This window comes from Lycium ferocissimum, unplaced genomic scaffold (genome assembly GCF_029784015.1).
Source record: "Lycium ferocissimum isolate CSIRO_LF1 unplaced genomic scaffold, AGI_CSIRO_Lferr_CH_V1 ctg11425, whole genome shotgun sequence".
In the NCBI taxonomy this organism is placed as follows: Eukaryota; Viridiplantae; Streptophyta; class Magnoliopsida; order Solanales; family Solanaceae; genus Lycium; species Lycium ferocissimum.
This window is the reverse complement of record NW_026713832.1, coordinates 1-26,050: the sequence shown is the minus strand read 5'-3', so window position 1 is coordinate 26,050 and position 26,050 is coordinate 1. Positions and strand designations below refer to the sequence as shown.

Genomic DNA, 26,050 nt, shown 5'->3' with positions numbered 1-26,050 from the left:
CCAATAGCAATGATAAGATTTGACTAAGCTACGAGTATGGCTGACCTCGAGAAAGAAGTTAATTGCTGAATTGAGGATAATAATAATTAGGAGGTCGATATCGATATGGTAAGAAGAATTTGAAAAGGGTTTGCGGTGCTAAGAGATAATTTAGAAAAGGCTGGCAAACCTTGATAGAGAGTTATGTTAAGGTACCGACTGAATTGATAAGCAGGGATAGATTACAACGAGCTTATAGTCAAAAGAAGTAATAGTATGATTGAGACAAAAGTACAGAGGGAAATGAATTGTGACGGATATGAATGTATTGATAGGACAGCTTGTGAGATATTAAGGATAAGATTAATCGGGGAGAGTAAAAGGTTAAATACGCTTACTTCATCGACCCATAGTAAGAATCGTGGATAAGGTTAAGAAGTGTTATACTACAGGATTGATTACGGACAGGATATAATGTGAATATAATGAGGATTGTTATGGAAATAAGCAAAGCCTAGTAGGGAAGTGACTAGAAGGAATGACGCGATCTATGTGACTAAAGTATAAAAGCGAGCTATAGGACGAATAAGAAAGACTTATCAAGTTCTGTATGGAAGTTTAGAATGAAGGTTATATGATAACGGAAATGATAGCAAGCACAAGAAAAGAAAGAGTAATTAAAAGAAGAAAATAAGAAGAAAGTGAGATAACGATTAGCAATAGGTCATGACATGTGTAGCCGAGGACACGAGTACTATAAGTGACGGAACTGTGAAAGACCAAGTGATAGAAAGATGAGTAACGAGGTAGAATGAATGCTAGAAATGACTGGTATGATAAGAATAAACATGAATGAACAGAATACGTTTGAAAATGGGAAAAGGATTATGTGGAAATAATGTGTTCCGAAGGATACAGAGGTAGCATAAGATTCCTCGTGCACAGAATGAAAGATAGAAATAGACGGGAGAAATGATAAGGGAATTCTAAAGAAAGTACCCAAAACAGACGTAATTAATTGAGTACGAGTATAGAACGAAAGAGAAGTATATAGTTATGAACTTAAAGGTATAGTACAACGACAAGGTTAGAAAATAAGATTGACGCTTAGATGAACTTGATATGGTTTTGAGTAAGTTAGAAGTCGGTACAGAGTACACAATAAGGATAAAAGGGCACAAGGCATAAAGGAGTACCGCTAGTACACGACTTCACCTCGGAAGTAGTGGAATCCTTAAAGGACAAGGACGGTAGGCTTGAGGAGCAAATGATGTATTGTAAATTTATTAAAGGAAACAGATGATATAGGTTGGGATAAAGATAATGTTACAAGAGGACTTTGGACACTTATCGTCGGAATATAAGTGCCACCTAATTGAGATTGGAACGACTACAAGTACTAATTAATTATTGATTGGAGTGAGTGGAATGTGGCCTTGGAGGAGTTGTTACATTGGTCGCACTACTCGAGTACAGATTATCAGATGAAATTTTGCACTGTATATGGAAGGGTTCTCGTCGCTTCGTGATTTAGTCAAGGTTTGGTACGTGGATAATCAAGTTATAAATTATAAAGAAAGATATGGATATGGTACAAGATCAAGGGATTGGATGAATTTGAGATTGGAAATAAGGACATAGAGCAAAGTATAAACGGATAATGGTATAAGTACACCCTTAAGGGGGGAAGCGGGTGAGAGAAATGCAAGTGTAAGATGGAGACAATTGACACTGCAATATATTTGATATGGATTCTTGAGCTCCAAGTGTTATATCCCGTATTTTTGTACATTGGGATATTTTAAGCTAATCGCGACAAGTCGAGGGCAAGGTTATTTGGGATACGAGGTAGAGACTTTTAACCTCCGATTTTGTTTTGATGCACGAGTTACTTATAAATTTTATTTGGTATAGAAATATTATTGGAGATTAGGGATTAATTAACCATGATTAGATTATTAAGGGGGATTAATAACTTAATTACTTCATTAATAGGCCATTAGTGGCCGTGTGGGCCCCACACATGGCTTGGCCAAAATTTGATTGGCTCAAGCCAAGAGTGGGACATGTGTCCACCTTATATGAATCATATATAAGTATAATTGATGACAAAGCAAGCCATTTTCATCATCTTCACAAACATAGAAATTTAGAAAGAGAGAGAAGCTCTCGGCCATGGCTGGCCGAGATTGAGCTTGTGAATTAGTGATCAAAATTTAATTTTCTCCAAGCAATTCAACTCCTTAGAAGGTGTGTAATAGCGTGGAATTGATCCTAGGGCAACAAGAACAAGTATAAATTTAAGGCACAAGTTGGAGCCAAGTGTTAAAGGTAAGGTTCAATCTTCTTGGCATGTATTATGGATGGTTTGTGCATGTTGTAGTGTGTAGAAATGAATGAAATTTATGGAACCATATGTGTTGGTGTTGAAGCCGTGTAGGGGCTGTTTTGTGTAGGAATGATGAACTAAATTTACTTAGTATTTTTGGTTGTTGCTATTGTGGATTCTATGATAAAAAATGAAGGTTTAATGGTTCAAGTTGGAGTTGTAATTGTTTGTGGGCTGTTGTAGAAGCTAATATGATGTTAATATAGTTTCTTGCATTTGTTTGAATGATGTTGTTAACATGCGGTTGTTGGTATAGTTCACGAATTTGGAAGAGAGGAATGTGTTGTTGTTGTTCTTGTTAAGTTGGGAAGATTGCGGGTTATATTGTATGTTGGTTGGGCTGCTTTGAATATTGTGCGGGTTGTCCGAAGTGTTCTCGAGTCTTGTTTGAATGGTCTCGGGTTAGCACTTGAACGTATGATCATTGGTGTTGGCTTGATTGTATGTGGGTGATTTGAATGTAAAGGAAATGTCGTCAAATTATTTAGAAAGGAGTTACTAACGTTAGAATACGTTTGAATTCCCTCGTAGCCTAATCGTAGTTCTTGACATCTTAATATAGGTTAAAGTACTATTGGGCGTATACGGGTTGTGTTGCGAGTAAACGCTAAAGGTATGTAAAGCCTATCCCTTCTTCCTTTTGGCATGTCCTAGATGTAAGTAAGATACGATATGAGCTTTGGGGTAATTCTATTCATAAGTTCCGAGTATGATTTATGATTCTTATTCACTTCTTGATATTAGAATTCTTAATGTAGTCGAGCTATTGCCCTCGAGTCTTTTATATGATTGGATAGTAAATGATGCATAAAGAGTTCCTATTCTTAAAGGATTCTATAATGAATAACGTCCCTAACTTTCATAAGCTGTCTCGTATTGGTTTGATATATGACTATGACCCCTGAGACTTTCCTTAATATAGTTCGTAATGACATTTAGAGAAAACTTAATATGGCTATCATCCTGATACTCGAGCGTTGGTTAGCCTACTTATCTATTGAGTCTCAAAAGATGATTTATATGCATATGGTTACTCACTACTCTATTTGTGCATTCTGTCATTACATCTTTCACCGAGTCCCTCACTAGAGGGCCGGATACGGTATATATATATTATGGTGTTATGCTGTGTTATGGTGTTATCTTTGGTTACGGAGCTATCTTTTTGTGATACGGAGTTATCTTTGTGATACGGAGTTATCTTTGTGTTACGGAATATCTTGTGTTATGGCGCCAAAGACGGGGTGGCGACCATGTTCACCAAGTCCTATAATGGGCCGGATATGATATATGATATTGACATGCATGATTTATGTTTTCAAAAGCAAGCACCTTGGTATTCTGGTTATTGTACTTTTTTCTGTACTTCTTATTTCGGTTATAATCCTGTTTACTGTATTTCATGCTTTATATACTCAGTACATATAGGCTCCCTTGTTCCGGAGCCTATAATTTTGGTACAGATCCTTTTGTTGTATATATATGCTTAGCCAGGGGTACGGCGGGGCCCTGTCCCGTCATATGTTACTGTTGTCACTCTTGAGGTACGTAGACATATGTGTGGGTTGTATATAGTTACTATTCGGTTTTGTCTAGGACTTATGTTTTGTGGCGTTCCATTCGTAGTGGCGGCCTTGTCGGCTTGCGTATATATATATATATATATATATATATATATATGTGTGTGTGTGTGTGTGTGTGTGTGTGTGTGTGTAGGGGACGTTGTGTGTGGTGGACTTGCGTAGATATATATATATATATATATATATATATATATATATATTGGAAGCCGTGTGTGATGGTAGCCTTGTTGGCTCGTATATGGCTGGGACGTTCCCTTATATTATGACAGCCTTGCCGGCCTATGTGTAATATCATTTGTTGAAAGTTGTAACTCCTCAGGAGACAGGTTGCTATGATATATCTATATATGCGACAGTTTTGAGACGACGTCTTGCCTTTTTACATATAAGTTCCCTATTATGCTGATTGTGAGCTGATTATAGTTAACAGGTGTATACGAGTGTCCAGCTCGGGCACTAGTCACGGCCTACGGGGTTGGGTCGTGACACCAAGTGAGATCCCTTGCTGAGACAAGTTAGTAAGATCTGAGAGCCAGCAATAAATGGACAGAAGTCAGGAGGGTATTTGAGATAGTGTTGAGAAATTTTTGTAAAGATCTTGAATAATATGACATCAGGGCTATGTTGGATTAGAGGCTAAGATGTCGGCAATAGAGTTGCTCGCTGATGATATGGCGACTTATAAGTAGCAAAGGAGAAGGGATAGAGAATCTCTTATAGTAGGAAGTGAGAAAGTCAAAGGGTGAGTAAAGAAAGAGAAAGGAATATGACAAGATAAGTTACGAGCGAAATTCAGAACGAAGGAGATATGAAAAAAAATATAGAATGAACCAGGAGAAGGAAAAACGATGACTAAGATTGAATATACTTTATACAAGTAGTACAAGAATAGTTATACAACTTACGAATAACTGTATACTATGGATGAGACCAAGTGGGTACTTGATAAGAAGAATAAGGATTCGGTAATAACAATGCAGTTGTGATATTTTGGGTACATTACAGAAAGATGTAAGGATGGTTTAAGCCAAATTACCGAGATAGAATTGCTACTGAGGGCAAATAGGACATGGCCATGGTTGAGCCGAAGATTTATCCCAATATTGATTGTAAGACAAGAGAGGAGAATGCAAGGTAAAGCATAAAGATTAGCGAAACGACACTAAGGTATTTCTTAGGCTAATTTGAGCACCTTCGCATATTCTTGTAAAGATTGCAACATAATGTGTGGCCGGAAAGTTGAGAGCTAAAAAGCAGAGTGACAGTTAGAGTCTTTTAAAGAAGTCAAGAAGTAATGTATGAGGCTAAAGATTCCAGAATATGGACTTCATTACAAGATTACCTCGCACTCCCCGGAAATATGACTCTATACGGGTTATTGCAGATAGGCTGACAAAATCAGCCCATTTTCTCTCAGTCAGGACTACTTATTCAGCTGAGGACTTCACGGAGTCCCCACATCTATTATATCTGACAGAGGTTCTCAGTTTATAGCTAACCTCTGGAGATAATTCCAGGAAGGATTGGGGACACAGACGAGTCTTAGCACAGCATTCCACCCTCAGACTGACGGACAGGCCAAGCGTACTATTCAGACACTAGAAGGTATGTTGCGGGCCTCTGTTATCGATTTCAGAGGTAGCTGGGATGATTATCTGCCACTTGTTGAGTTTGCTTATAATAATAGCTACCATTCTAGTACCCAGATGGCACCGTATGAGGCCTTGTATGGCAGGAAGTGCAGGTCGCCTATCGTTTGATTCGATGTTGGGAGACTAAGTTAATCGGCCCAGATATGATTCAGCAGGCTATTGATAAGGTGAAACTTATTCGGGAACGGTTATTAGCAGCTCAGAGTCGACAGAAGTCATATGCAGATAGTCGACGTCGACACTTAGAGTTCCAGATTGGCGATTGGGTATTTTTGAAGGTGTCACCCATGAAGGGTGTAATGAGATTCGGCAAGAAGGGGAAGCTTAGCCCGAGGTATATAGGGCCTTATCAGATTGTCCGTAAGGTAGGCAAGGTTGCCTATGAATTAGACCTACCGTCTGATCTAGAAGCAGTACACCCAGTCTTTCACGTATCTATGCTTCGCAAGTGTATCGGTGATCCTTCCAAAGTATTCCCCGTGGATGATGTCCAGGAAAACCCCGTAGCTATATTGGATCGTCAAGTAAGAAAGTTGCGTACTAAAGACGTAGCTTCCGTTAAAGTATTGTGGCGGAATAATAACAGGGAGGAGGTGACTTGGGAAGCCGAAGAGGAGATGAAGAATAAGTATCCCTACTTGTTTCCTATGCCTACAGGTAATCTAAACTCCTAAATTGGTTATGTTGATTGATAAATGAACTGTATGTGATAGCTATAAAAGAGACTCCCCCGAAGTGCTTATAAGACCCTGTAAGACTAGTATAACATTCGAGGACGAATGTTCTAAAGGGGGAAAGGATGTTATATCCCGTATTTTTGTACATTGGGATATTTTAAGCTAATCGCGATAAGTTAAGGACAAGACTATTTTGGGATATGAGGTAGAGACTTTTAACCTCCGATTTTATTTTAATGCACAAGTTGCTTATAAATTTTCAATTGTTATGGAAATATTAATGGAGATTAGGGATTAATTAACCATGATTAGATTATTAAGTGGGATTAAGATCTAATTATTTCATAAATTGGCCATTAGTGGCCGTGTGGGCCCCATTCGTGATATGGACAAGTGTAATTGGCTCAAACTTTGGGTGGGCCACGTGTCCAGCTCATGGACATCCCATATATAGAAGGTGGATGACCAAGGACTTCATTTTTCATCTTCAACAAACATAGAAACTTAGAGAGGGAGAGATAAGTTCTCGGCCATGGCTGGCCGAGCTTCAGCTTGTGAAGTGTTGATCAAAAATCAATTTTCTTCAAGTATTTCAACTCTTTAGAAGATGTACAGCAATGTGGGATTGATCCTAGGTAGCAAGAACAAGTATTAATTCAAGGCACAAATTCTAGCCAAGTTGAGAAGTCAAGTGTTAAAGGTAAGGTTTAATCTTCTTTTACATGTATTGAGGATGGTTTGAGCGTGTTGTAATGTGTAGTTATGGATGAGATTCATGGAATTATGTATGTTGGTGTTAAGGCCGTGTAGGGGTTGTTTTGTGTAGGAATGATGAACTAATTTTACTTGGTATTTTGGTTGTTGTTGTCATGGATTTTATGATGAGAATAAAGGGTTTAATGACTCAAATGGAGTTGTAATTGTTTGTGGGTTGTTGTAGAAGTTAATATGATGTTAATATAGTTCTTGCATTTGTGTGGATGATGTTGTTAACGTGTGGTTGTTGGTATAGTTCATGAATTTGAAAGAAAAGAATGTGTTGTTGTTGTTCTTGTTGAGCTTGGAAGATTATATGTTGTATTGTGTGTTGGTTGGGCTGTTTTGGAATGTTGTACGGGCTGTCCGGAGTGTTCTCGAGTCTTGTTTGAATAGGTCTCGGGTTGGTACTTGAACATATGATTTTTGATGTTGGTTTGGTTGTATGTGGTTGGTTTGAATGTAAGGGAAACGCCGTCTAATTATCTAGAGAGGAGTTACTAACGTTAGAATACGTTTTGAATCTCCCGTAGTTTAATCGTAGTTTTTGATGTCTTAATATAGGTTGAGACACTATTGGGCAGCGTATACGTGTTGTGTTGCGAGTAAACGCTAAAGGTATGTAAAGCCTATCCTTTCTTTCTTTTGGCATGTCCCAGATGTAAGTATGAAACGATATGAGCTTTGGGGTAATTCTATTCATAAGTTAAAGCATGTATTATGATTCTTATTCACTTCTTGATATTAGAATTCTTAAAATAGTCAAGCTACGCCCTCGAGCTTTCTATATGATCGGATAGTAAATGATTCATGAAAGTTTCCATTCCTGAAAAACTCTATAATGACTAATGACCATAACTTTTATAAGCTGTCTCGTGTTAATTTGATACATGGCTATGATCCCTGAGGCTTTATTTTGATATAGTTCGTAATGATATTCAAAGAGTACTGATTATGACTATTATCTTGATACTCGAGCGTTGATTAGTCTACTTATCTATTGAGTCTCAAAAGATGATTTATATGCATATGGTTACTCACTACTCTGCTCGTGCATACTGTTATTACATCTTTCACTGAGTCCCGGGCCAGGACACGTTCTCGTGCACAGATCCACTGCATTGTTCACCGAGTCCCTCACTAGAGGGCCGGGACACGTTATATGTATATGTATATGATGATATGATGACATGATGATATGATGACACGGGGATGATGGCCAGGATGGCATATGATGACTTTATTCACCGAGTCCCTCACTAGAGGGCCGGGACACGTTACATATACATATGTACAGGATGACTATCTACTTATGTCACTCAGTCCCATAACGGGTTGGGTATGATATTGACACGCATGATTTATGTTTCAAAGGCAAGCCTTGTGATTTTACGGTTATTGTACTAGTTTTCTATACTCCTTATTTCGGTATGATCCCATTTATCGTATTTCATGCTTTACATGCTCGGTACATATTTAGTGCGACCCCGCTTTCTTCGGGGGTTGCGTTTCATGCCCACGAGTACGGATACTCGCTTCGGTGATCCGCCGACTTAGATTTCTATTCGGCTATCTTGGAGTGCTCCATTGTCCCGGAGCCTAGATTTTGGTACGATCCCCTTATGTATATATGTGTTTATCCGGGGGTACGAGCGGGGCCACGTCCCGTCATATGTTCTTGTTGTCACTCTTGGGGTACGTAGACATATGTGTGGGTTGTATATAGTTATTGTTCGGTTGTGTCTGTATGACTTATGTTTTGGGGCGTTCCCATTCGTAGTGGCAGCCTTGTCGGCTTGCGTAGATATATATATATATATATGTTTTGCAAGCCGTGTGTTATGGTAGCCTTGTTGGCTCGTGTATGGCTGGAACGTTCCCCTATATTATGACGACCTTGCTTGCTTATGTGTGATATTATCTGTTGAAAGTTGTAACTCCTCAGGAGACATGTTGTTGTGATATGTATATATATGTGACAGTTTTGAGACGACGTCATGCCTATCTATATATAAGTTCTTTATTATGCTAGTTGTGGACGATTATAGTTATCAGGTGTATACGAGTGTCCAGCTCGGGCAATAGTCACGGCCTACGGGGTTGGGTCGTGACAGTGATATACAAAAGATAATGGCAAATCAGTAGAGTTTCGAACAGAAGATAACGGCTGAAAATCAGACTCGTGACATGAACATGCGTAATCTTGAGAGGCAGGTTGGTCATATAGCTAGTGCTCAGAACACCAGACCATATAGGGGACTTCCAAGTGACACTGATCCGAATTCGAAACCATGTGTTGTTGTGTCTCTCAGGAATAGGAGGCAATTAGAGGAACTAGCACTAAAGAAAGTGACTCTAGCAGAAGCAGAGAAAGAGGCAGTTGCAAAAGATGAGGTTATCGAGATAGAAAGGGTGGCAAAGATGCCATTAGTAAAGCAGCCATAGCCAGTGGTTGCCAAACCTCAACCTCCGTTCCCTCAGAGGTTAGCAAATTAGAAAGAAGAGGTCGCGTACAAATAGTTTCTTGATTTACTGAAGCAGGTACATGTGATGTCCCCTTAATGGACATGCTGGAAGGGATTTCGAAATACGCTGAGTATATCAAGGACATCGTAGAAAACATGAATTGTTTCACAAAGTATGCCACAGTTGCACTTACTGAGGAGTGCGTATCTCGTATTCAGAAAAAACTACCTACAAAGCTGAAGGATCCGGGTAGTTTCACTATCAAAATCACAATTGAGAAGCAAGTCATTGCACGTGCACTATCTGATCTTAGTGCTAGTATCAACCTGATGCCATCATCTATGTTCAAAAAATTAGGGTTAGGAAACACAAGACCTACTACTATTATTCTGCAGCTAGTAGACAGGTCTTTGGCCAGGCCCGAAGGTATTATTGAAGATGTTCTTGTGCAGGTTGGGTCTCTCATATTTTTGGCAGATTTCATTATTTTGGATTTCTAGCCAGATCCAGAAGTCCTATTTATTTTGGGGCGTCCATTTTTTGCCACAGGAAGGGCATTGATCGATGTATAGATAGGGCAGCAAACTATGAAGGTAAACGATAAAGTTGAAGTATTTAATGTGTATAAGGCTCTCAAGTTGCCCACAATTTATGAGGAGCTTTCTGCTATCACTGTGGTAACTGACAACACTAAGAGACCTCTCATTACTTCTCATAACTCGTCGGAGAGGACTCTAGTGGGTGAAGATATCTTCAGAGATACTGAAGCATTCGAGATGGTGCAGATTCTTGATCTGGTAGGAATTTATACTCGAGAGGGGGAGTTTGAGCCACTTGAAAGAGAAATTGGGCCACCGCCCAAGTTATCGATAGAGGAGCCCCCAAAGTTAGAGTTAAAGCCTTTACCCGCGCATCTCAAATATGCGTTTTTGGGTGATGGTGAAACTCTACCTGTTATATTGGTAGTAGAGCTCACAAATGAAGAAGTTAAAATTTCTTTAGAGATTTTGAGAAAAATGAAATAAAGCACTGGGTTGGCAGATATCTAATATTCAGGAGAATAGTCCAGCGTTTTGCATGCACAAGATATTTATGGAGGATGATCATAAGCCGAGTATGCAGCACCAAAGAAGATTGAATCCTATGATGAAGGAAGTGGTCAAGAAAGAGCTGATCAAGTGGTTAGATTCAAGCATTATCTGCCCCATTTCTGATAGTAAATAGGGGAGTCCAGTACAGTGTGTCCTGAAGAAAGGAGGGATGACAGTGGTAGAAAATGACAAGAACGAGCTCTTTCCAACTAGAACTGTAACAGGGTGGTAGATTGGCATGGATTATCGTAAGTTGAATGAGGCAATTAGAAAAGATCATTATCCAATCCCATTTATTGATCAGATGCTTGACAGATTAGCCGGACAAGAGTATTCTTTTTTTTATGGGTACTCCGGCTACAACCAGATACCTATTGCTCCAGAGGATCAGGAGAAGACCACCTTCACTTTCCCCTATGGTACATACGCTTTCAAACGGATGTCGTTTGGGTTTTGTAATGCACCAACGACTTTTCAAAGGTGTATGATGGCAATATTTTCTGAGATTGTGGAGGATTTCATAGAAATGTTTATGGACGACTTTTCGATCTTCGGGAATTCATTCGATACGAGCTTCAAAAATTTGGATTATGTGCTGGCCAGATGTGAGGAAACCAATTTGGTGCTGAACTGGGAGAACAGTCACTTTATGGTTTGAGAGGGTATTTTCTCGGACATAAGGTGTCAAAAAAGGGCTTGGAAATTGATCGTGCTAAACCTCCCATATCTGTGAGGGGCGTGCGTAGTTTTCTCAGTCATGGAGGGTTTTACAGACGCTTCATTAAGGATTTTGTCCAAAATATCTAGTCCGATGTACAAACTGCCTGAGAAGGATGTGAAATTCATATTCAACGATGCTTTTCTGAAGTTATTTGAAGAGTTGAAGCAAAGATTGGTAGCTGCACCAATAATGATAGCTCCTGATTGGAACTTGCCATTGAATTGATGTGTGATGCTAGTGATATTGCTGTGGGAGCTGTTCTGGGCTAGAGAAAGAATAAGATCTTCCACTCCATCTATTATGCCAGCAAGACGTTAAATGCTACTCTGTTAAATTACACTGTCACCGAAAAGGAATTGTTGGTTGTGGTGTACACGTTTGATAAATTTTGGTCTTACCATGTGGGGACTTGTATTACTGTGTATCCAGATCATGCTGCACTTCGGTACTTATTTAGCAAGAAAGATGTGATACCCTGGCTTATTTAGTGGATTCTCCTATTACAGGATTTTGATATGGAGATCAAGGACTGTAAAGGGACAGCGAATCAAGTTGCTGACCACTTATCGAGATTAGAGAGTCATGATCAGTCAAATTTGAGACGCTTTTCCTGATGAGCAATTTTTTACTATTCCTAAGGCAGAAGTACCATGGTATACAGATATCTGAACTTGATAGTAAGTGAGGTCTGCCCACCTGAAACTACTACGTAGCATAGAAGGAAGCTTTATCATGATTTGAAGTTCTACATATGGGATGATCCGTATTTGTTCAAATAGGGTCCTGATCAGTTAGTGAGAAGACGCATTCCCCAGATCGAGGTGAGTCAAGTGTTAGAGAGTTTCCGTTCCTCCCCATATGGGGGACATTTTATAGGTGATCGCACTGCAGCGAAGGTGTTACAATCATGTTTTTACTAGCCGACATTATTTAAAAATGCCCATGCATTTAATTGCTAGAAGCTATGACAGATGCCAGCGAACAGAAAACATCTCTAAGAGGCATGAGGTAACGTTAACAAATATTTTGAAGGTAGAGATATTTGACATTGGGGCATTAATTTTACGGGGTCTTTCCCTCCATCCTTGGAGAACAAGTACATTCTACTTGCGGTTGATTATGTGTTTAAACGGGTGGAGGCAATCCCTCTCCCAACTAATGATGCAAGGGTGGTGGTGAACTTTGTGAGGAAGAATATATTTACAAGGTTTGGAACTCCAAGGGCGATGATCAGTGATGGCGAAACATACTTTTAAAATAATCTGTTGAAGAACCTCTAGGTTAAATATGGGGTGAAGAACAAAGTGTTACACATCGCCCCTCCCAGGAGCTAAGGACGTTCCGTACTCATGGCATATTTTTTTTTTTGGAGAAGGATCTTGTGGATGGATAACGTCGTGAGCTTACGCGGGATATAAGTCATGACGAACGGGTGTTACAACTTGGAAGAATTTAGTATCGTAAGTGTCGTTAGTGAACTGATGTGAGCCCAGAGGGGCCATGGAACACTTATAAGACTAAGAAAGACTTTAAGTAAGTATTAAGAGAGAATCTAAAGGTTCCGAGGTCGAGCAGGTTGAAGGAAGTAAGTTGTCAAAAATTTGGGAAGAACTTGGTAGAATGTCGAACGACAATTCTGGCCCAACTTGAGGGACGTATATCTTCTGTCATATAAGGAGTTATGGAGTGAGTAAGCTATCCAAATTGAATTTCATCGAGTGTAGTTTCCAACGCAATAAACCGTTTGTCGATAGGACATCGGAGTAGGGAGTTATGGGCATTTTAAGACGGACTGCCAGAAGCCTGCGAATCTACGTGAATTTTCTAGAAGCTCACTTAAGGCCCACTAATTCGGCCCAATGGAGCCTAACCCGACCCACACACCTATAAATACCTTCTAACTCATCATTTTCACCACTCATAAACATCTAGAAGCCTCCATAATCATCTCAAGGTCCATACTTCAACTTAGTAGGATTCAACGTCAATCAAGCTCGGAAGACTCAGGGTAGCATCGTGGTATCATGGTTGTTGCTAAAATAAGGTGAAGGATGGCGGATTTCAGAATGTGAACGCTATCATGGATCAATTCAAGTTTAGCAAGGTAATATTCTTCCTCCATTAGCATAAATTCGTAATGGGTATCGCTAGAATTAGCTCGTAATAGTTTGAATTGGTGAAAATGTGAAGTAAATCTATGGAAATTGTTGTTGATGGATTTTAATGGTGATTTTGACAAGTTGGTATGGAAATTGAATTGGTAATTGGATTATTGGTATTTGGTTTTTATTGAATTCGAAGATAAACTCGTAAGTTATGACGTTTGGGCAAAATTAACGGAATTAATCTCGTAATAGGAATTATACACTACAAGAAAAAGTCTTATCAATGACCAACATTTAGCGATGAGTCAAAATTCAGGTCCCTAAAAGTATACTTACAAGGATGAGATTTATTTCTAGTCCCTAGTTCCCGAATAAATGACGAACGGACTAAATATGGTCCCTAATATGATCAATAACTAGTCCCTAATAACCAAAATTAGCGAGACTAAGCGTGAGCGCAAAATTTGGCGTCTAAAAAGAATGAAAAAAATATATATAAATGGTGACTTATTTAAAAACATTGATATGTCACTCAAAATCCCTAAGCCTAGACCTAACTTCATCCCTCAAGAACTCGACTAAGTGGGAGACTACCTAGAGAAATTGAAGTCTGGCCAGAGAGAATCAACGGTGGTCCTCCGTAGATCAATAGTTAGTGTGTGGATGTGAGAGAGCAAAAGAGAATATCCCAAAATCTTTTGGTTGACGCATATATTTATATATGTTACCCCCTTTCTAAATTTTGAAGAAAACTAAGAAATGTGGCCTATTATTCTTGATCTTTCTCGATCTGATTCTTGTTTTGGGTATAGAGGATAAATTTTCTTTCTAGGTGAGCTAACTAGGGTTCATTTTTTTGGGGTTCTCAAGAAATGGGTTTGCTCACTGTCTGGAATGTAAATAGGGTTTCTTGAAACGAGTATTTATCTGTTTTCTGAAGCTAAATTGAACATAAATTCTGGTTCAAGTTTGAATTTGATGAGATGGGTTTGAAGAAGGGCTTTTTGCAGTGAAGGGTGACCCAGGATAAGCAGAGCATATATCAAAGGTGAGAGCTTTTTTAGTTTCTTTGTTTTTTGTTTTGTGAGATCTGTGAAGTTGTGCATCATGAATTTCCAATTATCCGCTGTATAATGCTAAGTTCTTTCTTTCTTTGTTCTTTTTACTACTTTATAAGTTTTGGAGAATTTGATATGGTCAACAACATTTAATTTTTTGTTATCTTTTTAAAAAAAGCTTCTACGTTTTCCATGATTGGTCCAGCAGAAAAATAAGTACTTTACCCAATTAATTCTTGAAATCCTTGGAAATTATCCCATGATTTAATAGAATTCACATAGTAGTAACAGTGGTTCCTCTATAAATGATTCCATGTGGTTTTAATATTATGACCTTAATCAATAAGATGGCTTTAGGGTAAGAACTTTAATGTCTTGCTGGTATTGAATTGTACGAACTACCTTATCTACAACCTAAAGTTGTTAAAGAGGAGACAATTTCATTTATTTATTTAGGTCTACAATAGGTTGTGCACCGTTGTGATGGAAATCAATTACTCGGGGATGATTTTAAGACTTCTTATGCAAATTGTTTATTCCGGTTTAAACATAGTTGATCAATTGGATAAGACTTATGCAATACTGGTTGGGCTGCATTTCAAACTATTGTGAGCAAAGTAAGGCTTGTGAAGCATGGCAGGCTTCGGAATTAGGGAGGTTGTCGTGTAAAGTTTTCAACCAACAGTTTATTTTAGTTCTTTGAGTTTTTGGGTTGTTCATCTAGAATCTTCAGTTTGCTCGCAGATTTTTGTGATCATGTTATATGCACTTTCCTTCTTTTTTTTTTCTTTCTGGTTTTGGAGTTTATTTTATACTTAGTGACAATAACTGGCCGGAAAATAATTCTGGTTGCCTTTGGTTTTTCCGACCGTTGAATTTCCTCTGTTTCTCTACATCATGTGTTTTATTACCTCTTGTTCTTTGCTAATGTTTTGTAGTGTACTATCTCATACTTATGCCTTTTTATTTGAGTTGTATTTCAATTCAAAAGCAAAGGTGATTCCAGGTAAAGGAACATTGTTCAGCTTTAACAAAGGAAGATTGTCGACTCCAATCTGGTTCTTCTATTGCTTATGATAAGGTTAGGCAAAGTTATTTTAGGTGTCACTGCTTTAAATATCTTATGACACTATGAATTTTTTAAATTGTTACCATTTGTTTTGATCATATAATAGTTCCTAGCCATTAATGAAGATTGTAGATTATGTTAATCCCAATGTTATTTAAAGTCATTTCTTTGTCAATTCAAGTGATGTGAAGCAAGGGCTACAAAACAAGGCTAGTTTTTGGTCCACCAAAGCCAAACTAACATTCTATGCCATTTTAATTTGTATGAAAAGATTAACTTTCAACTGAGGAAAAAGATATATAAGACAATAAGCCTTGCAAGAATTGATGAGTTTGTGAGTGTAGTAAGAATGGACATTTATAGGAATTTCAGGTGTTGGATCAGAGTATGATGGTTTTGGCTAATCTCACATATATTTCTAAAAATGGTATAAAATAGTTTCAGACATCAAAACATTTAGAAGTGGTTATTGAAGTCTTTTGGCCATTTTGACCATTTAGCCAAACTAGATAACTATATTTCAAGAGGGAATTTATTGGTTTCAAATATCACAAATAAAGGGTGAAGTAGATGGTGAGTGCTAGAAGCTTCTAACTGAAGATAACTTCATGGATATACTAATATGCTACAACAAGAATGAGACAAATAGAATTATTTTGAGTTTTTTCAAATGATAGATTTAGGCTTTGTGTTTATTATGTGGTCTGTTTAGCTACTGCATATTATGCTTGTAGGAGCTGTTGTTGTAAGGCTCTCTTCTATTTTTGTCTTGTTGTAATTTGCATAAGATTTTTGAGTTCCATATAGCTAATATTAAAAGAGCATTTGTAATCCAGTTATTTGATAGGTACCTCTAGAACTTCAACGATACACGTAGCTATGAGCTTACTTTGTGATCAAACTGGAGAAGAATGGATTGTTCCTTCCTTTACTGTATTTCAGGTGAAAATCCAATTAAGACATGTTATTTTGGGTGTAAAGTTTCCTTTACCTCTGGTAGTTAACTTGCAAAGTCATGAAGTTAGTTTGAGTTGAGATCCTAGAAAACTTAAGTGATGCTCTGCGTCTAGCCTCAACGCATGTGTGTTTACGACTAATTTATCTTACTAAGCTACTAAATGAGGAATCTTACTACAATATCATGGATGTATATAAAATGTCAATAAAATTTAAATTGTTGCAACAATGCCATGAGCTTCAATGCGCTGTTTATTAAGCTCTGGCTAAATCTGCATGTACCAAAAAAATAACAAAAGAATAGACCCATATTTAAGGCTTAACTACATTTTTATTTTTGCCTTAAAAATCCAAGAGTTCTTTTTAACCAAAGTTCACCATATGACCACAGAAATAGTCTTTAAGAGTATTGATCTTACATCATGATTAAACTATTATGCTGGACATATTTGGATAAACACATTTTTTAATGTGAAAAGTAACTTTCTATGCCTTTCTTTTTATTCTTCTTAGTTTTACTTATGTGCTTGACTCACATTGGTAGTCAACAAAAGAAGAATCTGCCATCTATTTCTTCCTCTCTTTATTTGACACGTAAAGTAAGAATATTGTTGCAGTAAAACCAGCGATGCGAGGGCGTATGAATATGCACAAACTGTGTACAAAGCAGGCTAAGCTTGAGAAGAGTTACAAACTCTTATCTAAACATGTACTTCATGGACATCTTCCCATTTACCACAAGCCTAACAACTCTAAGTATATGTATGTCAAACTATGTATGTCTTGAGCTTTCTCTTCAAAACATCTTCTATTTCCGTCCTCCCATAATACCCGAAGCAAACAAACTGGCAACATACTCTAGGTAACTTTGACATCCTTTTGCTGACCACCAATAAAGAAGCTATCTAACTGAAGCAAATATTAACCATACTACTCCAAAGATACTGAAAAATAAGCTCGACAATTGAGATGCAAATTTGATGGTGCATGAAGAGATGACCTGTTGTATCGACTTCATTCTCGCACATATGACATCTGCTACATAAGTTAAAAGCAGCTAGCATACTGTTAATGAATACCACTCTCCCCCTCCCACTAAAATTTATTTTTCAGGTTGATAGTTTCTTGTGCACTTCCCCATGTTGATAACTTGGAGACATGAAGACTGTTTGACTGTAATTAGGTCAGGTATTTTACTGATCTTTTATATTTTTTATAAGAATATTAGATCAGGGATTATGTCATTGAATGTGTGTTAGTAACTTCAATTAATGTGTGGCGACTTAGGCAGTTCATATGATCTTGCAATTAATGGAAATTAAATTTGTCCATCTTTCCCCTTGTTTGTTTACTCCAGTAAAGTGAAGTCTAGCTTCCTCGTGACCCAACTTCAGAGTCTAGTTGATATTTGAACTGCATTTTTTAAGAGTACTGCTTTGTTTGTTCTACTAGGTTGATAATAATGAGCCATCTGTTTCTGACATCTATTTTTTCTTTCCAGTTAGCATAACTTCTTGCTCCATGACTTCTCCTTATATCTTGAACATATTTTGTGTTACAGATAAATAATTATAGAATTTTCTTTTGTTTCTCTCATCATGTAGAAGAAGTAGCTAGCCATAAAAAGAAAATTATTTCTTTAGAAGTTGCAAGTCCAATGAATCTAAATTCATATGAGGTCAACACTTTCTCTTTGCATTATATATTCTTTCAAAAGTTAATAAAGTTGTTTACTGTATTACTGGCATATGGTGATGCGAAGTAGTATACTTGATCATGCTCTCATCATCAAGGACACCAAACACTCGCACTTAACTTCCTCAATTCAAGAGTGTCCTAGTTTTTTATTCCCAATACAATGCTTCTGTTCGATATTCTTTATCTAATGATCTAAGATGAGTTTCTATGGTCTTGGATGGATACAATCTTACATGTTTTGTCACCAGGTGTGTATTTGTAGGGCAACCTATTAGTGGTTTCATAGTAGGTTAACCGATACAACTGAATTTATCTTTCAGATTTGGTTTGTACAAGGTAGCACGACTTGTATTATTACATGTACTTATTACGAGGCTTTTACAATTAAGTGCAAAAGCAAGCCTTACTATGTTTCAGTTACTCAGTGTTCAGTCACAGGTTCGTGCTACTTTTGAAAAGCTCTTGCCAAACAAGTCATAATTTTTTTTTGGTTCATCTCCTAACCCCGAAAGCATTGCTAACCTTCAAATCCAAGTGAATATTTTTGGACAGAAATTGTGGTACAATTGCATAGCCATCTAAGAACTGCTTGAATGACGTTGAGGTGTTTGGGCCAATTTAGTTGTTCAGTGCACTTACACGGTATCAACATATTTTAGTTTAGGTAGATGGGAATTAGGAACTTAAAATCTAGAATGCACTCTCTTATTTTTTATGAACGTACATTTTGTGTTATTTGGTTATGCACGTATTTCTTTTTTCTAAACAAGCTTTATTTTATACATTTTACAGGATGGAGGCTTCAGTTTACAAGTGAAGATGCAATTCTGAAGATTTAGAACAAGTTGACAAACTAGTTATCCATTATAGTTTTGCTAAGACTGTTAGACAAAACATTTAATGTATTTACTAGGATTGTTAGCCTTTGTGGGCTAATGAGTTGTGTAAATAGTATCGTGACATTTATATTTTACAAACAATGATACTACAGAGATGTTAATTTGTATTTTCATTTAATACTACTGACAACTTCTTTTATATATATGCATTTGATTATCTATATTAGAAGCTGCATAATATCCAAGAAAACATGACAGTAATGAGGTATTTAGGGACCAGCAATTGCTTCTATATTTGAAGATCATATTTTTGGTCCCAAAAGCCTTTTGAGGACCAGTAGAGCTTGTCCTTAATATTTTAGGCACCAATTAATCTATGTGTTTAGTGACCGGAAATATGGTCCTTAAAAGCATATAGAGACCGGAATTTTACTGGTCGCAAAAACCCTTTAAGGACTGGATATTAAAATCTCGTCGCTATAGACCTTTAGCGGCGGAGCCTATAGCGACGGGTGGCGACCAGCATTTTCCCGTCGCAATAAACCTTTAGGGACCAGAAACAGACTTTTAGGGACCATTTTTCTTGTCCCTAATAGCCATTTTTCTTGTAGTGATAGGTAAAATCCCATGGAAATTGATATGGGCCAATATTGGTATTGTTGTTCTTGGTACTGTTGTCGACACTTGGGATGTCACAAAAATAGGAGAAATGCTGCCTGAATTTTCGTAACTTCGGATAATTGGGAAAATTGGCACCAAAATATTTGCATGCAAACTGAGGAGAACTAACTCGGGATTTGCATGTCCTCGTATAGGTGCGGAGGAAAGGACAAGCTCGGGATAGGAGATCCCATCAGGCAGCAAGTTAGAGAATAAGGTATGTAAGGTTTTCGCTATCATTTTCCTTGGCACGAATAAATAAAACCCCTAGCGTGCATTATCAATCCATTCGAGTCGATTCCGGATTTCCTACATTTTACGAAATATATATATTTTAAGAAAAATGCGTATTTTATGAGAAGTACATATATTTTATGAAGGATGCATATTTTTCCGAAAATCTCTATTTTTACGAAATTTCCAATATTTTACGAAATTAAGTAAACGTCCCCAGCTAAGTTGTTCATTGACTCCTACTAAACCGTCCGTATACTTTATGAAAGATCCTTATGATCTTAATATGAGTATTATCATTTGAGTCATTCCTTAGCCTCGTATGTGTCCCATAATATATTCGAAGGTATAACGACCTTACGTCACTCCGAAAGACCCAATGTCACTTCTTTGACTCCTCATGCATTTATATAAATATATGTATGCACTATTTTACTACACCGACCCGCGCTATAGTCTGCCGGGTACGGCACGTAGATGTGCAACCATTGATCAGTTAGGTATTCACAAAGAGTCCCGTAAGGGCCGAGTACGTTTCACACCGAGTCTCATTAGGGCCGGGTACGTTATGATATAATGATGTTTTCCCAAACGCGGGAAACCCTAGACGCAGGGAAGATGATGACATGATGATGATGATATACACACTGAGTCCTGAAAAGGCCGGGTACGTTTCATACCGAGTCCCGAAAGGGCCGGGTACGCGTCACACCTAGTCCCACTAGGGCTGAGTACGTTAGATATATGAAAAATGATTTTCTCATGCATGGCATATTGTGTCACGACCCAAACCGATGAGCCGTGACGAGGGGTATGACCTCTAGCGACCAAACACCCCTATACACGTATCTGAAAATATCACTGAACATCGAAGGCCCGTGAATGGCACAACTAATCTCATAAAAAGGAAACATCAGAACTGCCTGTACAATCTGTATACATATATACACAATCATGCGGAAGAACAGTGCAAGCTAACTAGAGCTACATATACTGTACACAAAAGAATAGAAGCCGACAAGGCTACATCGTCTAACTAATACATATAAGCGGTCTCATGATTACCTACTGGAATAAAAGCTATAGAAAGGACGGGATAGGGCCCGTCGATACCCATATGCATACACATCTCAAAAGGTGCATACCAAAACTGACTGTGGCTACGGATCGAATGGAGCGTCTTGACCACTTTGCTAAATCTAGGGGTCTCTTGGGTGACCACCTGCTCTGGCCCCTGTACACACACGCGGGCATGAACGCAGCCCCCCGAGCAATGGAGAGTCAGTACGGATAATGTACTGAGCATATAAAGCATAAGAGCAACATCATATAGATATACACATGGGAATCATGAATAAGATCTGAACTCATAAGATGAAATGACTGACTGTATGTACTTGTATGAACTAGTATCTGCATGAATCTGTATATCTAACAATGCCTACGGTCATAATACGCATGCTCATGCCTATCAATGAAGGTCATGCATCTATATATAGGTGCGTATATAACGCTTGATATATGCGCGTATATAACGCCTGTTTCTTTTCTCATATCGTATCGGCCTCTCTGCGGCCATCATCATATACATTGCTGCGATACTTGCAGCCTGATTCTCATATCATCATATTAGCACACCAGCTGATCAGGTGGTAATGCGTATATAACGCCTGCTCCTTTCCATACCCCATCTACATATAATACTTGCATATATAACGCCTTCTGGTCACTGGTCAACGCACACATATATATACATGAATGTAATGCATGAATAACTGTATACATAAAACTGGATCCATGAACAGAAGGAGTAATCGTAAAGGGGTACATGAACATCAAAGATTGTAATACTCCTAATACTTCTAAGAGTAGAGTAATGTGGACTCGCTTATTGGATCGTATCATAGGATCATGCCAAAAGAAGAAAAGGTTAGCTTAACATACCTCGACGTATATCAAATCGATCAACTCCTACTTCTCGACTTGTAAATGTATAATTAAGACAACATAGACCTTTATTAGACTAGGTACTTCACTTGCTAACCCCCTTTTGATGCATAGAGGGCTTAACGAATCATGAATAACATTTCTCTCATAAGCTTAACAACTATTCAACTTCTCGTTCGATCCCACATCAACTACGATACTCACATCAACAATGACAACACACACACACACACACACATATATATATATATATATATATATCAAAATATACGTAAACCTGTTTCCAATCATCTCTTAAAACAACCCTATATCACTACATTGCTCTTCATCAACTTAACACTTCCGCAATTACCTTCTCTTCATTTAGAATCACTAAAACTCTTGATACTCAACTTAAATACAAAGGTAGAAATCATTTACATAACTTGAGGGGCCAAGAATCACTCCAACTTCAACTCCCTAAACTCCACTCTTGAAGAAACCCTAGAAGCAACCTTTCTTCTTCACCATCTCGGGTTTACGAGGTCCGGGTCTTGTCAAATCTTCACTAATATGATGAAAAATATTGGAAGAGAATATTTTAGGGTTTTCTGATTTTTGTAAAGAGAAAAATGTGAAATAAAGTCGTGACCCACATATTTATACTTGGAAGCCAAAAGGCTACAGTGGTCCGGTTCGATGAGCGGGTCGACGGCCCGTTGACGTGTCGACGGTCCATCGATCTTGCCCGTCGACCTGCGCCTGCAGAATGCATGCCGCAGAACCCTGTCGACGCCCACACGACGCCCATCGACGGTTCGACGACCGGACCATCATGGCGGTGTCCACCAAGGTTTATTTTTATTCAGTTCAGGTCGCGTTGATTCGATTCGTTCAACTTCTAATCCCGTAAATCACCAAGAATACCTGCTGGTACCATTTTACACGGGGTAAGACACTTTCTATCTCCAAAACTCGAGCTCGATTCTCGATTCCCAAGGCATACCCAACTAGGAGATCATAAGTTTTACCACTACGAAAGCGAGGGGTGTAACATTCTTTCCCCCTTAGGAACATTCGTCCTCGAATAAGCCTGGGTTGTAAAAATCTCGGCAAAGTTTCCCCTGTACTTATACCAATCTGTCCTGTACACCACAACCCAAAATAATGCCTCATAGGGCCACACACTGTAACACACAATACCATGGCCTCACACGACCAAATCACGATAACTGAAACGAAAACAATACCTAGGGAAAGTGATGTCTCTGACTGCACCTCCGTGTCACACCCTTAATCCGATAGGGTGTGATGGGCACCCGACCCTTACCTAGGGCCGAGCGAACCCGCTGACTCTCGGGACACTCATAATCATACTGAGCCCTTAAATCATAACATAAATACATAATGAAAGTTTTCGGAAATCAAACATGCTTTTCATCTTTCCAAAATCAAACAAAGTCTGTAATCGTATGAAATCTGTAATATAATGCATAACAATACATCGGCTTATGGAGCCGCTTACAACACTGACATATCGCACACGTGACTCTGTCTGCAAAGTCTCTAACATGGTCCAAGATAGCATAACACATATACTCTGACTCGGCAGCACTCCGGGAAGAAATGGAGCTCGCCAATCCAGCTGGAACACCTTCTTCTAACATCTTCTACTCGTATGTAGGTGTACGCGGGCATGAAACGCGGCCCCGAAGAAAGGGGTCGATTACAAAATATGTACGAGTATGCAAAGCAAGAGTACGATTGAACAGGATTATGATCGAAATAAGGAGTACAAAAAGTAAACATAAAAACCAGAATGCCAACATGCTCGCATCTGAAGTACAAATCATGCATACTAAGTACAGAATTAAGCATAATAATCAGAATGTCAAAATGCGTCAAGTATAAATAATCAGAATGCCAGAATGCTTACTCCTGAACATAAATCATGCATGTCAAGAACATATATCATATGCGGTCCACAATGGGACCCGGCGGACGGAACATGGTCGCCCCTCCTATCTCGGGCGCCATAACTCATCATACTTCGAAATATTGCATACCTCCGAACACATCACACTCCGTATCACATCATACTTCAGAAACACACCATACTTCGGAACTCATCATACTTCGTATCACATCATATTTCGGAACTCATCATACTTCGGAAAACTCATCATACTTCGGAATATATCATAGTGCGCACGATAACATACCGACCCGGGACTCGGCGAAGGAAGTAACAATAGTGTGCACGAGCAGAATCGTGGGAGACTATATGCAATTTAAAACCTTTATAAAGACACAATGGATTAATCAAAACAAACCATCATTCATAGGCCAAGACAATAGTCCAATCAAGTTTCCTCCGAATGTCACTCGGGAACATATCAAACAGAACTTTAAAAAAAATCATAGCTACGTATCGGAATCATATGCATAACAATCCTCATTTCAGATTCGGTAAATAAGTAAGTAATCATACTCGGGGGTCGGGAGGATAAGCATATTAAGTTCTTTAACAAAAACCGTTAAAACTATACAAAGGAAAGTCTCGGGGGCCCACAGACGGGTATCAACCCCATCCGAGCCCGCCTATGAAAGTTGGGGGATATTATTCATTATGGAATCTTCTACGAACATTTTGAGGCGATCCGAGCTCGTCTATGAAAGTTACGGTCGTTCGTAGTTACGGAATCTTTTTAAAAACAAAATCCTTTATGCACCATTTGAAATCCATTCACATAAAAACATAAGAACCTTAGTTTGACTACATTAAGGGAGTCAACATTAAGAGGTGAATAAGAATCGTATACGAGCTCGGATCTTAGGAGTGGAGTTACCCCCGGGGCTCGTATCATAGCCTACTTACCACTAGGACATGCCAAAGAAAGAAGGGATAGGCTTTACATACCTCGTCCACACGTTCACAACATTACTTCCATAACTTCAAGAAACTACATAAAAATTCCATAACAAGCCACAAACAACTATAACTCCAATTTGAACCATTAAACTTTCGTTAGCACCATAGAATCCACAACACAACAATCCAAACATACTAAATAAAAATTTAGTTCTTCACTTCACCTAACATCACATACCCACGGCCACAATACAACACACGGCTACAACTTCAACATCATACTTTCATGAATTTCATTCATTTTCACATATCACAATATGTACAAATCACCCGACACACATGAAAGAAGATTGAATCTTACATTCAACTTACCTCTACTCAGCTAGGCTTGTACATTGCGACAACGAACGGTTTTCTTGCTCCAACAACTACTCCACGTTAACGAGGACCTTCCAATTAGTAGAAAAGCTAGAAGAAAAAGAATTTTTTCATGATCATTAGTTTGGAGGCAGTTCGGCACAGCCCGTGGCCGATTGCCTTTCCTTCTTTCTCCATATTTCTTGAACTTTCTAAGGTGATAAATGATGACTAATTACTTGACTTGGTCATCCCTTGCCTATATATATATATATATATATATATATAAGATAGGCATGTCCTCTTTTATGGCTTAAAATAATTAGCCAACCATGGGTGGGACCCATGCCCACCTCACGGCCACATGGCCCTTTTGGCCATTCCATGAAATAATTTTTGCAACTTCTAGCCCCTAATTTTTCCTTATTCCAAATTTACCCTTAATACTCCATACTAATAAAAAGATGAATATGCAACTTATGCACCCTAACAAGGTCGGAAGAAAATATAACCTTGTCCTTAACTTATCGCAGTTAGCTCGGAATATCCCAATGTACAAAATACGGGATATAACACTCCGGCACTGCTGGGAACAAATGCGGGTGCTTAATCTTCATCGCTTAATACGCTCTAAGTCAGCTTTCCAATATTCTTATTCTTCCACACAAGACTTTAACGGAGGTTGCATCTTTAAGTTTCGCGGCCGACGGACACTGCCTATCCAATATAGCCACCGAACCTTCATATGATAATTGCTCTTCACTGGATATCATTCACTGGTACAACTCTTGAAGGATATCCGATGAGCACTTATGGAAGCATTGATACGAAATCGGGGGTACCCATTCTAACTCGAAGGGAAATTCATTCTATGCCTGCCCCACCAATGACTTTTTGGCCCAATATATTAAAGGTAAACCCCTTCCCAAAACCCCATCACTCCCCAGGCAAAACCGACCCG

General features: G+C 38.4%; 1 protein-coding gene and 1 long non-coding RNA gene across 3 annotated transcripts; both read left to right on the top strand.

The window, feature by feature from the left end:
• The first annotated feature begins 9,597 nt into the window (after positions 1 to 9,597).
• Positions 9,598 to 10,527, top strand: LOC132041732 (uncharacterized). Its single transcript, XM_059432429.1, has 2 exons — positions 9,598 to 9,954; positions 10,075 to 10,527. Exons 1-2 carry the CDS (start codon positions 9,598 to 9,600, stop codon positions 10,525 to 10,527), a joined length of 810 nt encoding a protein of 269 aa, XP_059288412.1.
• A 3,315-nt stretch (positions 10,528 to 13,842) lies between these two features.
• On the top strand, positions 13,843 to 19,243 carry LOC132041731 (uncharacterized). 2 transcript variants are annotated; one of them, XR_009411202.1, is made up of 4 exons: positions 13,843 to 15,558; positions 16,383 to 16,488; positions 17,617 to 17,686; positions 18,994 to 19,243. It is a non-coding gene; the product is annotated as an uncharacterized LOC132041731 (long non-coding RNA). The 2 variants fall into 2 exon arrangements; XR_009411201.1 differs by having other exon boundaries at positions 17,617 to 17,691.
• Positions 19,244 to 26,050: the final 6,807 nt, after the last annotated feature.

What these genes read in the sequence shown, in the direction of transcription:
- LOC132041732 (XM_059432429.1), top strand. Translation starts at nt 9,598, where the DNA reads ATGGACATGCTGGAAGGGATTTCGAAATACGCTGAGTATATCAAGGAC. An exon ending in TTGAAGATGTTCTTGTGCAG is followed by an intron (nt 9,955 to 10,074) that starts GTTGGGTCTCTC and finishes ATCGATGTATAG; the next exon opens with ATAGGGCAGCAAACTATGAA.